At 45.2% G+C, this 16,069-nt stretch overlaps 1 protein-coding gene across 1 annotated transcript; it reads left to right on the forward strand.

Annotated features, from left to right (window-relative positions):
* Window positions 1-6,765: 6,765 nt before the first annotated feature.
* LOC127762694 (probable monogalactosyldiacylglycerol synthase 3, chloroplastic) lies at window positions 6,766-11,228 on the forward strand. The gene is made up of 8 exons (XM_052287161.1): window positions 6,766-7,359; window positions 7,491-7,663; window positions 8,642-8,803; window positions 8,905-9,046; window positions 9,464-9,688; window positions 9,793-9,855; window positions 9,961-10,035; window positions 10,340-11,228. The coding sequence occupies exons 1-8, from the start codon at window positions 6,961-6,963 to the stop codon at window positions 10,625-10,627; spliced, it is 1,527 nt and encodes a 508-aa protein (XP_052143121.1). The 5' UTR covers window positions 6,766-6,960; the 3' UTR covers window positions 10,628-11,228.
* The last annotated feature ends 4,841 nt before the right edge of the window (window positions 11,229-16,069 follow it).

Raw genomic sequence — 16,069 nt, forward strand, 5'->3', positions numbered from 1 at the left:
GGCCGAGCTCGCATGGCACGTCGCACGCACGACATGAATACATGATCCGGCGAGTGGTCTGTTGTTTTTCAGTTCCCGCGGCAAGAGCAGTTTCAACGCCAATGAGACTTCGGACTTGTGTCATGCTGCTGCCTTGCTGGTGTAGAGAGGCCTGCTGCATTTGGCTAGTGAGTGAGCGACACACTGCTGACACTAGTGAATTAGTGATGAACAACCATATTATGTGTGGGATTGGCGTCAAAAAATCGTCTGAAAGCCCCGGTGTGGAATCGCCTTGCAAATTGCAGCGTTCGCGAAGGTACGTATGGTCGATCGTCAGGGCTGCTTAACCCAGGATTTTGAAATTTGAATAATGCTGCCATGAATTTTGTAGCGGAAGAATTAATTAAACTTATTTTCCTCACTCATGAAACTGCTCGTGCAGGTGCAGGAGCAATCGATCTATCGAGCAAAACAAGAACCGCCACCACCACCGGATTTGCCTGGATGGCGACACACACTACGAGGTGAGTTAGTTGTTTCCGCCGCGAAAAAGCTGAGTCATCGCGTACTTTGTCGCCGTCGTCGTGGCATGCAGCCGCCGCCGAGCTCACCGTACCATCATTCGGTGGTCGCTTGTTGCCGATAATTTCTGCCCATGCTGTGCTGCTTATGAGTGTGAGTTGTGACTCAACTCCAGCCAGCGGCCAGCGATTTTTCAGACAGCATTTCGTCCGAAGCTAGTATGATTGTATGAGTGAGTATAGCTAGCTTAGCTTGGTTTTGCTGACAACATGCATGGTAATTTAATTAAGGAATTCAAGTGTAAAATGCAGCTCGCGTTTGTATAATGTACTTGCTGTTTCTTAACAGCTTTCTAAATGAATTCAAGGGCATGCAATGCAGCTTACTCCTACTTAATTAGCAGCTTTTACTCCAAGTTAAGTGCCCAACGAGGAACACTCTACAAAGGTCATTGAGAGGCAGCCAAAACTAGCTAAGCTCAGTTCTGTTCTGAACTGAACCAAAGAGCAGAAACGTCACTGTCACCGCATAAGCTATATAAATGTTCATAAACAACTAGATCCTCTTCTACCATTTTTCAATGCGAGCTGCAAAACAAACGTATGTAAGTGATCCAGGTATTGCGAAACTAGCGGCACGACGATCAACGACGCTTATGCACGTCACCCCTGGTCCCAAAAATCCAACAAAGCACAATGCATTTCTTCTTCTTCTTTATTATTGATTGGCTGACTGAACTTTTGATCTCAGACCACCGAATTATTATTCCTGGTTGCTGATCTCTGGACGATGTACGCTGGATATATTAATATATACGTCTTCTCCATAACCTAAAAAGTTATTGGGCTGGCTTAATGTTACTATTATTATTGTTGTGTGAATCCAGGGGCAGAACACACAAAATCTGAGCAGTTTTGAGGGCTGTTTTGAATTGTTTACATACCCTGACGAACTCCATTCTCAGGCGACCACTGTCCATGAAGCTATGTAGGTGTATTTTGGTCACATTTCCTTGTCAAGCATGACATGAGCTTCAACATGATGCCGGCGTATAACATATGTTACGAAGTGTTTGATCCAACAGATACAGTGGGCTACACAAGTCAACCTATGTGGAAGCTCGAAACATGATCTTCTCCATCGCCGGCATAATGCCGTTTTTTCTTTCTTCAGCGAAATGCAGACGCAACACTGCAAGTCTGCAACAGGGATGCCAATGCCAATGCCAATGCCAATGCCGAAGCCCATGGGCTACCTATTGGGCTCACCAAGAGAGGGTAAATGCTAGAGAGATGGCCGACTGACATGTGGGTCTGCTATTTTTTTTCCTTTTTCTGACTGATATGTAGGACTTGTTAAGTTTTTTTTTTATTGCTATATAAGTGTCACATAGACGCCACATAAGACGAAGATCAAGTCAACATATCACATAGGATGAAACTGCCGAAGAAATATGCTCCGGTTTTAGCAGTTGGAGACGTTCTACGTATGGTTAAACGGTCGGGAATGCAAATAAAACTCGACTTATAGTTGAGGACTGAAATATGGACCTTTTCCTTAATCTAACCGCGAGAGATTGTCTGAACCGTCCAAATTGGTTTTCTTTACGTGTCAACATACCTGGGCCTCATCTTCCTACATTTTATTGGATTGGGCCTTGCAGATCTTCCTGAACAAAACTCCCTCTGGCCTCTTATGGATGGGCCTCAAAACTCAGCCATCCACGTGGTGTAGGCCGATAAATTAAAACTCCAGCCCATACACATGAATGGACCTAAATTTAGCCCATACTAATTGCCAAACCAGGCCACAGTACTTTGTTGCGACTCCGAACTCTGAATTGCAGCTCCCAATCATTGTCCGGCAAAAGAGCCGGGTCATCATCACAGTCAGATAGCTTTGTCTCACCTAAGAGCAGGTACAATAGTCTAGTCAGCAGGCTCCAAAATATTCCATGTCAGCATATTCTTATGTGGAAGGAGAATAAGAGCGGGTAGCAGGTTATAAGCCAGCTATAAACATATTTTAAAGAGATAAATGAAGAGAGAGAAGAGTAATGGGCTATAGATGTGTAGCCAGCTGCAGTACGAACTTCAAGACGTACTGTGTGTATGACAGGTAGGACCAGGTATTAATAGTACAGTAAGCAACTATTGTATGAATTGGTTCTTCTATTGGCCATAGATGATTTGGAGTTAGTAGTTAGCTATACTATTAAACTTGCTCTAACTGAAGAGAGAGATTGAAGTGGGCAACTATTTAAGTGCCCGGCGATAGCACGCGTTGCACGATAAAAAATACATTTTGTGGGCCCCACAACCACCCTCATCGGATCTCATGTCTCATACTTGTGTTCCCACCTATGTTCTGCTTTTCGCCTTTTCCTTCTCCGCTCCGGCGTGCGCCGATGTGCTTGGTGTTAGGAAACGATAGGCGAACAAACGATAAAGAACAATAGATCAATCACAAAAGACACGAGATTTAACGTGGAAAACCCTCCCAAAATAGGAGAGAAAAAACCACGGGCGCCAGCCAGCAAAATATCTTCACTATATCTGAGGTGAGGTTACATCACCGCACGGCGGCTTACAAGAGGTATATATATATATATATAGTGGAACCCTAAAAGGGATGATGATCCGTACCTCGCTCCGCTACGGCAGAAGCTGGCCTTTATTAAGTGCAAATGAATTTGGATCACAACTCAACACTTGGTTCTTCGCCGGAATGTTGGCCAGCGTCATGTCACTACACCGGCAATGATTCACCCCAGGAGAGTTCGAGAGCTCCACCAGCTGATTTCGGCTCGCGCTGATCGATCTCATGCATGCGAACCGACGCCCTTGCCGCTGGATCGATCTTCTCTCGGCACGAATCAAGCTTCTCAAACCTCAAAATCGAGTTCTTGCTGCTGGGGTCGACGCCCTCCCCTCCGAACTGAAGCGAATCGATGTATGGATGGAGCTCCTTAATCTGTGACTCGACATAACCCACCGCTCGGTTTGCTCTGGTATGAATCAGCCATTGCCTAGCTGCAAAACCCATCTTTCTTCTTTGCTATTCTCTTGTTTTTTTTTTCTTTTCTCTCTTTTTTGCTTCCGTGTGAATGGAGATGGATAAAAGGATAAACCACCAGTCATTTTCTTTTAGTTGCTGTTTCTGGTGTTGATTTCAATCTAAAGCTGTGCGGGAGATGAGCTAGGAAAGCAAAAACCAAACTCTTTTCTTTTTCTTCATCGGTAGACTACTCACGCTCATATGACAGCACAAATAGCTACAAAGATGGAGTACATTCTTGATCGTACTGTGTATCCAAAATAAATTGTTTAATAGCTTCTAGGTAGTTAGCACAATAGCCAATCTATTGTATTAGTTAGCTGTAAAATGATGTGGCATTTGGTACCGCTAGCAGTCAGCTATACTATTGACCTTGCTCTAATATGTGTAATCTTCTTCTTCTTTTTCTTTTTCTTTTCTTTCTAGTTGTGTGTGTTTATCCTCCACTAATTTCCTTGTGCTTGGAAAGCTGTTCCATAATCCTCTCAGCAATGAGTGTATTATTGACTTGGTTTCACGCTATGAACTTGGCTTGACTGATTGGTGGAGACGCGAATATGGTGGGCTGGATTTTGCATACGGTACGCAGCAGAAGACGCAGGCATCCAACGACAGTGTGCTTTTGTGACAGATGATGCTGAAAGCATGAGAGGTACAGGTACTGGTACCCGATGAAGGCCCTGACGGACAAAACGAACCGGTCGAAAGTCATTGGGAGCGAACAAAAATAAGCACTCAAAAGAAGACGCACGACGTGACAGGAACCCAATGGCAGTATAGGACGATCAGTTAAGCACCTCACGTATCGACCGTTCTTTTTCCAGATCCGTGCGAGATGGAACGGAACCGACATGTGTACGGGGATATATATTACTACTTCCTCCGTCTTACTTACTCATATCTGCTTCATCCGTCCATAATATAACAATTTAGAATTAAATAAGAAATTAGCATAAGACATATCCAAATGCATTGTGCCATAGTATTCCATAGTATTTTACCAGTTATTTCGATTTTAGATTGCTATATTATGGGACGCTAAAGAAAGTAGTAAATTATAATACTTTTAGGTTATGTATCACTTATATTGGAATTATTAGCATCTTTGCTACTACCTCCGTAATAAAATATAACAACTTTTAAATGTCTATTAAGCACAACTCTAGTTCCAGCTTCAAAGCTGGAATCTAGTTAAACAGTTTTAACTCTACCTAAAATAAGAGTGGGGCTAGTTGAAGCGCTCTTCCAAGATGAACTATAATGATGAAAGTGAGTTTAGGCAACTCCGCTCCGAGCCCAACTTCTAAAGTTAATTTTAGAAATTACTACATCCGTCCCAAAATATAACAACTTTTAGCTACGAATTTAGACACACAATTATCTAGATTCATAGCTAAAAATACTTATATTTTGAAACGGAGGGAGTAGATATCTATCAAATGGATCCTTATATTTTTACTAGAACGGAAGGAGTAAGTGATTCTTGAACGGTCAACAAAGCATCCGTGTATCACACTAAATCACAATATCGTTTGTACATCGGTTCAGTTTTATGGTCTTTTCCTTCTTTTTATCTAAATTCGTAATTTATGTTGTTATTATATTTTAGAATAATAGATGTACCCTGGTACATGTGTTGATGTAAAAGCATCGTTCATAAGACAGACAGTCAGACAGCTCGCATATGCTCCAGTTTTTTTTTCCTAGAAAATCGAATGTTTTCAGCCTTCAAAACTGTATGGACTCGTAACGTTATCCAGGTAGTACTTAGATTTGCAAGGCTCGGCGCACGCATCAGCCTTTGCACGCTATCCCGCGTCACCCATTCATTCGGCGGAGACTTGACGCCGACTCGAATCAAACCCCGTTCTCTTAGCCCATACGACACGACCGCCGCCGCCGCTGCAATCCGCGCGGAAAAACGGCGGAATCCCACGCGTCGTCACGGGCGTCTCGGCGCACGGCTGTTCAATCCGTAGCGTGTGTGCAGCGCACGGCACGACGAAGACGAAGAGACCAGGTCTGTGGCTCGGTTTCTGTCTGCGCGCGGCGCGACTCGGGGAGGGGAATAATCCAAAAGTATCTGGGATTATTCCGGAATCTTGGCCGCCTTTCTGTCTTTCCCTTCCAACCTGTTATTTTTAGCTCACCACTAGCTCCAAATTATCTATATTTAATTTAATAGTCAATTTATACTATAGCCACCTATGCTGCACTATTAATTTTTTTGCCCCACATGTCATACATAATATATTGTATCTTAGAATCCGTTTTACAATTAACTTATAAATCTGTAGTCCGCTGCTTTTCTCTCTCATCGGTTATTTTACCTCCTATAAGGAGAACTTCTCTCATGGCCTGGCCGGCTGGCACCCCACCACGTTCAGCTGCAGGAGGAGACGGAGAGATCTAATCCTTTTTTGCAAGACCAACCTCGCAAACGCTTCTATTTGCGTTGCTTGTGAAAATCAACCTGCGTTGTCTTGTGCTCGCTTGCTTCCGTTTGACGCGGTAGCTGACCAGCCTATGATATACTCCTACAGCCATACAGATAATGGTAGCAGTATCACCACAAGAATGTCCCATCTTTCGTGTGTAAGGCACGTTAGTCTCAGGAGGAAAATGACGGCACTCATTGACGATAAATTAACTTGTGGGTTTAGCTTAACTGTTGCTTTGTGCGAACAAATCACGCGCTACAATATTAAGGGAGAACATATGATGATAGTGTAGGGTCTAAAACTTAGTCCCCGTTCGAATCCTCCGAAGACGAAGATTAAAAAGGGGCACACAAAATAAAAAATCCATTAACACGTGATTAATGAAGTTTTAATTATTATAAACTTAAACAATATATGTATAGTATTTTAAAGCAATTTTCATATAAAAATTTTCCGTGCAAAATGTATCGTTTATAGTTTGAAATACGTGCTAACGAAAACCGAGACAAAATCTTTATCTTTGTGAGAAAAAAGAACGGGGCCTAATATTCCACGAAACGGGATAGATTCGCGTGCAAATGGTCTCCTTTTGCGTACAACCCCTCGGATTCTCTCTCATATTGACACAATAACACAAATCAAGCCCCCTGACATTTCGGAAATCAACAAAAAAATCAGGTCCCCGTTGAAGAAACCAACAAAAGAACAGAAAAACCCCACACATAAAACACGCGACAACCACCACCACCACCTTCCCCCAACCTCCGATTTCCAAATCCAGTTGTCTTCTTCTTCCCCCGAGCCGCGGCCGCGTTGCCAGCTCAGCTTCGAACCCCCCCATTTCTCTCCGCTTCTCCTCCTCCCCTCGCACTCGCCTCCCCAATTTTAAACTCCCTTCTCTCTCTCTCTCGTCGTCGTCGTCCACCGCCGCAAAGGGGTCTCGTCTCTCTCGGGGGCGATGGCGGCGTCGTCGTCGTCGTCGTCGTCGATGGCGTCGCCGAGGGGGAGGTCGATCCGGGAGACGGTGCTGGAGACGGTGGCGGCGTACCACCAGCAGCAGAGGATGAGGCGCAAGTTCAGGAAGAGCCTCTCCTACGCGGGGGAGCTGTCGTCGGCGGGGCGCGCGCGAGGGGAGGGCGGGGCGTCCTCGTCGGCGTCCACCACCTCGCTGTGTGGCCCCGACGAGGACGACGAGCCCTTCTGGGAGGAGGAGGAGGGCACCGTCGAGCTCGTCCAGCTCGGCGCCAACCGGGCTAAGAACGTGCTCATCCTCATGAGCGACACCGGCGGCGGCCACCGCGCCTCCGCCGAGGCCATCAAGGACGCCTTCCGCATCGAGTTCGGCGACGATTACCGGGTGCGCGGCCTCCTTTTTTTTTTTTGCTGCTGTCGTCTCGTGTGAAATCGGCATGGTAGCGTAGGCTGAAATCTGGCCATTGGGAACACAAGGGTTTTGATTTGTTGTGCTCGGGATTGGCGTTGTGGCAGGTCTTCGTCAAGGATCTGTGCAAGGATCACGCGGGGTGGCCGCTGAACAACATGGAGAGCTCGTACAAGTTCATGGTGAAGCATGTGCAGCTATGGAAGGTGGCCTTCCACACCACATCGCCGAGATGGGTCCATTGCTTCTACCTCGCCGCGCTCGCCTCATTCTATGCCAAGTACGCCGGATACTTCCCTTTCACGGCTCAGCAATGTTTTTTTTTTAAAAAAAATCTTACTAGAATGTTTCATTGTTTCACTGACAGCTTTGGCGATTTGTGTTTTTCGTAGTTACGAATTGTTGTTTTTTTTTTTCTGTTGTTTGCTGCTTCCTTGGATTGCTAATCGCTCATCTAATTGCAGATTTTTGCAATGGTTCAGCAGTTTTGTCATTATCGACTAGGCTTATAATTTACTCTAGAGAAGTTTTATTAGTGCTAGATATTAGCCCGTGATGTTACAGGATTAGTTTTATATTGCCAATTCTTGAGTGCAATCTTCAAACTGTGAGGTTCTTCTTTGACTTGGGATGCTAAAATATCTGTTCTGAATCCATCGTACCACATAGTGCGAGTAGTTTGCTTGAAATGCAAATCTGAATATATGGTAATATTGACCCGAGATATGCAACCATGTTGGATCTGTTGAACCAGAGGGTTGGAGACAGGACCAGAGGGCATTTCAGAAAATTCAATTCCTGCCCTGTGCATCTACCCAACATGCCCACTTGGTCATCACTCATATGCTTTCAGAATTGCCAGTCTGTCCTCGCATAAAATTGTTTCCAGGTCATGATCCACATATTATGCATCATAAAAGCACATGCAAACTGTTCATTTGTTGGATCGCTGTCAGTTCTGTCTAATTCCATGCTTCAGCAATCTCTGCCAACCAATTGACAGTATAGTCAATTTAATATGTCCGTTCAAGTTTTGGATCTATTCCGATGTTGCCATTGATTATATTTGTTGTTAGCGTTCTATGATCGAAATTGCTTCGAGAAGGCATCAAACTAATGTAAAACAGTTCATTTATAGCTCTAACTTGTGGACCCATGATCTTAGCTCATCGACCCATTATGTGTGTGAGACTTTTTCTTTACATCAAGATGGTACATGGAACACCTTTTCTGAATAGCTTATTGTTTGTGGGTGAAGGAAGGTTGAGGCTGGACTCAAGAAGTACAAACCAGATATTATAATTAGTGTCCACCCCCTCATGCAACACATTCCTCTATGGGTACTCAAATGGCAAGGGCTACAAAATAGAGTGGTCTTTGTCACTGTCATCACAGACCTCAACACTTGTCACCCTACATGGTACGTGGAGGCTATCCATAAGAAAAAACCTGGTTATTTTCTTCTGCAAAAACAATTGTTTCTGTTCAAACCATTGAATTAATCAATCGGAAACATTACAGGTTCCATGCTGATGTCAATAGATGTTACTGCCCGTCGGAAGAAGTTGCCAAGAGAGCAGCACTGGATGACCTACAACCTTCTCAAATCCGTGTGTTTGGCCTTCCGATTCGGCCATCATTCTGCCGAGCCGTTCTTGTTAAGGTATGTGCTCCTTACTTAACTTCAGGACTGTTATTCCGATGCCTGCGAATTTTTTGTTTCATATTTGATCTCTCAAAAGGTAGATATTCAGTCATGGTATTTTACTTGATCTTTCAATAGGTAGATATTCAGTCGTGGTATTTTATTTGATCTTGCAGAATGTATAGGTTATTTATGCTTTTTTATTTAACATGCTTAATGAATGCTCTTATCATGGATTTGTGCTTTGATTAATTGCAAGCATGCATACCCCAAAAGCATTGCTTTAAATTTAGGATGTCCATTGACTATATTTTAAAGGAAAAATGACAAATTTATGATAGTGTGGCTGTACAATGATACACATCTTAATACAAATGTGTAGTATGCTTTTCTATCCACTCATGTGTTACTTTTTTTTTTAAACCAACTCACCAGGATGATTTGAGGAAGGAACTTGAATTGGATCCTGAGCTGCCTGCAGTATTGCTGATGGGAGGTGGAGAGGGCATGGGTCCTGTCAAGAAGACCGCAAAAGCCCTTGGAGAGTCGTTGTTTGACAAGGAGCTTGGAAAACCAATTGGACAGTTAATTGTCATTTGTGGTCGGAACAAAACGCTGAGCTCCTCATTGCAGGCTCTTGAATGGAAAATACCAATTAAGGTATATGATAGAAACGTGTGTTTATAATAATTCTTTTTAAGATGCAGACTGCTTATCCTCCTATGTTGAAACACATGTTCCTTATCGACTTCTTTTAACAAAAGGTTAGGGGATTTGAGACCCAGATGGAGAAATGGATGGGGGCTTGTGATTGCATTATAACAAAGGTATATCCATGACATTCTATGATTGTTAGCACGTTGTTTCATACGAAGATCTCTGTGTCATTCTTAAATCTTAAATGTTTTTTATGTTTTTATTTGTCTCAATAGGCTGGACCAGGTACCATCGCCGAAGCCTTGATTAGAGGGTTGCCTATCATCCTTAATGACTTCATACCTGGACAGGTTAGGGTCTACTAACTTTCCGCGGTTATTATAAAAGAACGGTACGAATGTACATCTATGTTTTATATGGTTATTGACTTTGTGGACCATACATATTTAATACTACAAGGGTGAATCTCATGAAAGTTTTATACGTTAAATAAAAAAGATGTGTGTGTTTTAGAACTTATTTGTAGCGTCAGTGACACTAATGTTATGCAGTGCACAAAATAAATGATTTTTTATCAAGTGCGATATACAGTATGTAGCAGTTATATGATCACCCAGTGGACATCATCTAATGTAAGTTTGTTCTGCATGACAGGAAGTTGGCAATGTCCCTTACGTTGTGGACAATGGTGCTGGTGTCTTCTCCAAAAGTTCTAGGGAAACTGCTAAACTTGTTGCCCGCTGGTTTGGTCCAGATTCTGATGAACTGAAGAGGATGTCAGAAAAAGCGTTAAAACTGGCTCAGCCAGAAGCGGTGTTTGATATTGTCAGAGACATCCATGAGCTATCTCGGGAGCAAGGGGTGATTTCACAGATATCCAGTTCCTTGACATCATCCTTTTTCATACCATCGCCAGAAACCACACCTATACAACTTATGTGAAAAATCCGTGTATAGCTAGAACTGCATTCTTTGACCTCGTGAAATTTGCCTTTGTCCTACAATGTCCTGAAAAGGAAAAATATGTCAATGGATTTAGCTGGTTTGTTTCATCTGTCTCACGGCGTTGGGATGAGGTAAGCAGGATTTCGACTGCTTTTCAGTTTGTGGTCTCTCATGGTAGTTATGGGCTTGTTTGACTGACAGCTGCTCTTGTGTAATATCCATATTCGGTTTTTGTTAAAATCATTCGTTCATATGATTTTTTTTTAAAAAATCCTGTCGTCCTTTGTTCAGAGGGACCAGCGATGGGCTGCAAATTGTACACTGTTAGTTGATGTTGGAAAGTTTAAACCTCTCGACTTGTAACATATCCATTCATGTAAGATCCGTCGTGACTGTAAAGTGTATGAGACAATGACAAATTGTGCTAGTGAGAGGGTCATGTGCTTGTTGAAGGACAGTGAGTGCTATCAATTGAGAATTCTTACCTGCACCGTAAGGAGCTAATGCTGGCCTGCAACAATAGAATGTTCTTTTTTTTTGTCTGGCCGGCCGCAGTTCTGCTTTGCTCACTGAGCCATCAGCCATGCCAAAACAATTGTTCGCAGTGCTTACCCCATTTAAACCAAAAAAAAAAAAACAATGTGTTGTTGGAGCTGACCGTCTGAGATGCACGATGTTGCAAGAGACAAACCAAAAAACTGGATGTTGAAACCTACAATTGGAGAGAGACCGGACGGTAAGTGTGGACATCGCTCTCACGACGCAGCCTAAACAAGCAAAAGCAAAACCTGAACCCAACGGAATGGATGGATGGATGGGCTGTGCTGCCTTGTGCATCTGCAACTATATTGGTCCGGGCCGAGAAGAACGCACTTACGAGTGACCGAGCAAGAGCGGGACGAGGAGTGAGAGGGGCCGGAAGGTTTTCCTCACAATGATGAAGGTCCACCCTTTACAAGACAAAAGTGGCCATGATGGACGACGCCTACATAAAGGAAAATCCTTTTTCAGGTATCTGATGATGACGAATGATCAGCGATGCACTCGTCTGCCTGAATGAGATCTTTTCGAGCCTCACCATTTGCCTACAAATAATTAGCAGCCGTTAAATTTTTAAGATATTTTTAATGTATTATTTTCAGCATTTGCCCTAGGGGCACATATATACATTTTTTTCTGATAAATTATATTTTAATCACTAATAAACCGTTTTGACATATAATCAGCTCGGCAAGGTCTTCATCTCTAACGCTCTTTCTTCCTGGTAGCCATTCTATTTCCTTTGATGTGTTCTTTTCTAGTGGTAATCTAAGAAATTTTTTAACGATCCACATAAAACAGTGCGAAGGTTTCTATTTATATTAGCAAAAAAATATTACAAGATTACAACTCTAGAAGGCTCTAATCATGTAAAGGAAAAGAAAACACACCACCACGTGCTAGTGACTTCTTAGGGCAAGTACTATAAGAGCAGGTACAATAGCAGCTGGTATGCCGGCGACGTGCAGACCACGTAGACCGGAGCGATGATTTGGCAGAAAAAAGGCAGGAGAGAGAGGGCGAGTCGGCGACTAATCTGTCGCCCGGCTGCATGCATGTTTCGAGAAAAGTGGGTCCCGTTGGTGCCATAGATCAGCAGCGGTGAGATAATCTCCAGAGAGAGAATAGGATGAATGAAGGATAAAATACTATTGCAATGAAAGGATGGTCAGACTGGTTAGAGCCTACTTATTGTGCTGGTAAGCTACTAAACCAACTTTTGATGATATGGTGAAAATTGTAGCCGGCCATGGACGTTATTATTGATCTTGCTCTAAGCATTTTATCACTAATTCCAAGATGCCATGTAGACTCAAATGATGATGTGGAGGAGAGAAGAGAAGAGAGAGGAGCAGCCACCCCTCATGCAAGGGACAACCTCCACACAAGTTTCAAGAAATGGAAGAGAAAGAGAGAAGTGTATTGGTAGCAAGTGTATTGGGTCTAGTGTAAGTAGATGCAATCTATTGTATGTATTACCTCTAAATTAATGTGTAGATGATTTGGACAAAATTAGATGTGGCCACCTCCTCTATTATAAAACTTGCCCTTACACACCCTAGGAGAAGCACTAACACCAAGCCGCCGCCGCCGCTATACGAGACCAATCATCGTTAGTACTACTGAGTTGCAAATATCGGGCCAAGCACTAGCTCCAATTCCACTGGAGCTAGTATCATCATAAAATTGAACCGTTCTTCTAGAGGATGCTACTTTCTTAAAAAAAATTATATAGATTTATCAGAAAAAATATTTGTTTAAGTTAAGTTATTCACATATATGTAGCCAGTAGCCACCAGTATTATCATAAAATCATTTAGTTGTTCAGCTATTCATGGAAGAAAAAAAGAGGTCCATGAGCCTGATTGTCGCTGTCAGAAAGGAGCCGTGGGTTGCTGACAGAGGATTCCCTCTTCTTGACTGTTCTTGTTACAGTAGCAGAGGCACCCAGGAAAATTCGATTCACTAGATGCGGATCTGTTGGGCCAAGAGGGAGAGGCGTAATCAAACACGGGATCGCATGATATATCAGTTGCTCTCGTGGCCGTAATTTTTGCGGCAACTCTCCTTGCATCTTGCCTTTGACATTTGGACAAATTTTTCGTGGCCCCAGCGCGATCTGGAAACTGCCATCCATCTCGCCAATTGCTGCTGCAGCAATCGCAGAGGCAATCTTTGGATCGTGCCAGATTAATTGCGCCCTGTCACGCTATTACAACTACGACCGACCATAGCACCAATCACAAAAACCAATTATTTGCTGAGAAGACGTTCGTCCAAAATCAAAGTAAACACATTAAACTAGATGGCATATCTTAATATTAATAACGATCAATATGAGATTAAACTGATATATTTTAAAATTAGCGAAGTTATCACACACGACCTCGTTAAAAGAATAATAAATACCAAATTTAAGGCTTAAACCTGGAAAATTCCCCCCTGCTTTGACTGCTAAACTGCTCTTTGAATCATGGATCCCTCCCTATCGTTGTCCTTACATCATTTCCTACCGAATTTTTACACGCTAAAAAATTTGTTACATCATCATTAACACTTGGATCGGAGCCATCGTCGTCTTCTAAACAACAACTCTACTACACAAGAAGCTCCCTCTACACAGCTCTACTACTACTATTTACAAGGGGATAAAAAATTTATATAGGAAAAAGGAAAAATGAGACAAAATGCCATTCCTACCAACCACGCGTGAGCAGCGAGTGGGGCCCGCGCGTCAGTGAGAGGGAGCTCCGGGCTACGGCGTGGCGCCCCAGAGCACGTCGGCGAGCACCGTGGCCTCCTCCGCCGGCGACACCGCGGCCTCCCGGACTCGCCGCAGGATCTCCAGCTTCGCCGCGCGCTTCTCCCGCTGGCTCAGCCCCTCGCCGACCTCCACCTGCACCGCGAACCGCGCCACCGCGCTCACGAACGGCCGGGCCGACGACGTCGCCGCGCCGCCGCCGCCGCCGTCGTCGGCGTCCTCCCGCTGGCATCCGAGGATCCCGGCGAAGAAGATGACGCCTCTGATGATCCCGTGGTCTGGCTTCTCTTGCGGGGAGAAGTAGGAATCGAAGGTCTCGGAGTCGGAGCGCTGGAGGCAGAGGAGGCGCTTGACGAGGCCCTCGGCGAGGAGCGCGTCGACGATCTCCTTGCGGGCGTAGTAGCCGACGCGGAGGGCGAACTCCAGCGCGAGCGCGCGGATGCGGGGGTCCGCGGAGCAGAGGAGGGAGACGAGCCGGGGGAGCTCGCCGCGCGCGTGGAGCTCGTCCACGAGCGGGCTGCGGATGGCGGCCACGAGCCCGTTGAGCGCGCGCAGCGGCTCCGGCGAGGCGGACGCGGACGCGACCAGCGCGCCGACGGCGCGCCCCATCAGCACCGGCCCGACGAACACGTCCTTGTTGAAGCGGACCAGCGCGAGCACCGCCGCTGCGCAGCCGTCCCCGACGCCCGGGTCCCCGAGCTTCGCCTCCACCGCCGCGAACACGCCGTGCCGCAGCAGCGCGCGCTGCAGCCGCGGGTCGAACCGGCCCAGCCGCGCCTCCAGCTCCGCGAGCCGGGCGCGCGCCGCGTCGTCCCCACCCGACGACCGCAGCGCGGCCACGAGGCGCGCCACGTTCTCCCGGTCGATCCACGCCTGGATCTCGCCGGCGACGCCGCCAGCCGCGCGCGCGATCCCCCTCCTCGCCTCGCACCGTCGCCACCTCCCCCGCAAGCACCCGACAACCCCACCCCCACCACCCCCATCCCCGGCAAACCGAATCGACCACGAGAGCGCGCCAATCCGCGCGAGCAGCCGGCGCAGGGTACCAAGATCGGGGTCGCCGGCGAGGAGATCGTCGGCGCTGGCATCCAGCGCGAGGAGCGCGTGCAGCGCGGGGCCATCGTCGCCGCCGGCGGCCGCCTCCACCCTCCGCGCGGCGTCGCGCAGCGCTCGAAGCACCCGGAGGAAGTCCTCCTCCTCCTCCATGGAGGAGCAAAAGAGGGAGGAGACGCGATATGGCTCGTTTTTAACCTTGTCGCTTGCGGGCGCAGTAAAAATCACGCCGCGAAAATTCCCGCGATTTTTACAGCGACCAGTTAGTTTTAGGGCTAGTAGTAGTAGAACTCCAGATCGGATCGGATACTGTGAGTGACTGACTGACCGATCCGTCGTCTCGTCCGGTGGCGGTGGCTAACATATAGACCCTCCTTAAAAAAAACAAACAAATACTTATTTAGTATTTTAAAAAATGCTACTATTATCATTTATTTTATTGTAACTTGATTTATCATCGAATGTTATGTAAATATTTTTTTTATTTGTAAAAAAAGATTAAATGAAACGAATGGTTAAACGTTGGTCGAAAAATCAACAGCGTTATATATTGCGTTATATATTAAAACACGGAGCGAGTATGCAACTGAATATGATGATTGGATATAAGTATGTTTAGATTATAGTACTAGAATGTGCCTTTTTTTATGGGACAGAGGGACTACGTGTGGCCATGGCACGATTTTAGTTGACTCGCGCCTCGGATGAGGCAAGTTTCACATTTCACATCGCATTACGAAATTCAGTTAGAATTCATGATACGAGGAGTAGTATATGACCCTGACTTTTGAGAATTTGCGGTAATGATGATAATTAATTTTTGTTTTTGTTTTAACAGTTGACTTTGTACGCCATGTTCATCACATGTTTCTCTACCAGTAGTACTAATGTTGGGACGTGCAATTAACAATAATGCTCCAGAACACTGCTGCAGAGTGCAGACCTGAGCCTGGGTTGACCCGAAGAAAAACAAAAAGGAGAACTGAATCGAAAATATTCAGTAGGCAACAGCATATACGGATCTCGACGGGAGAATATTGAATATGTCCCGGCTGTTAATGCCGTTTTTCGCAGATGTGCAACTG

This window comes from Oryza glaberrima, chromosome 2 (assembly GCF_000147395.1).
Source record: "Oryza glaberrima chromosome 2, OglaRS2, whole genome shotgun sequence".
Lineage (NCBI taxonomy): Eukaryota > Viridiplantae > Streptophyta > Magnoliopsida > Poales > Poaceae > Oryza > Oryza glaberrima.

Bases quoted from the DNA above. Each gene is read 5' to 3' on its own strand.
- LOC127762694 (XM_052287161.1), top strand. From the start codon at position 6,961: ATGGCGGCGTCGTCGTCGTCGTCGTCGTCGATGGCGTCGCCGAGGGGG. The intron at 7,360-7,490 runs GTGCGCGGCCTC...GCGTTGTGGCAG, and splicing joins AGTTCGGCGACGATTACCGG to GTCTTCGTCAAGGATCTGTG. The intron at 9,689-9,792 runs GTATATGATAGA...TTTTAACAAAAG, and splicing joins AATGGAAAATACCAATTAAG to GTTAGGGGATTTGAGACCCA.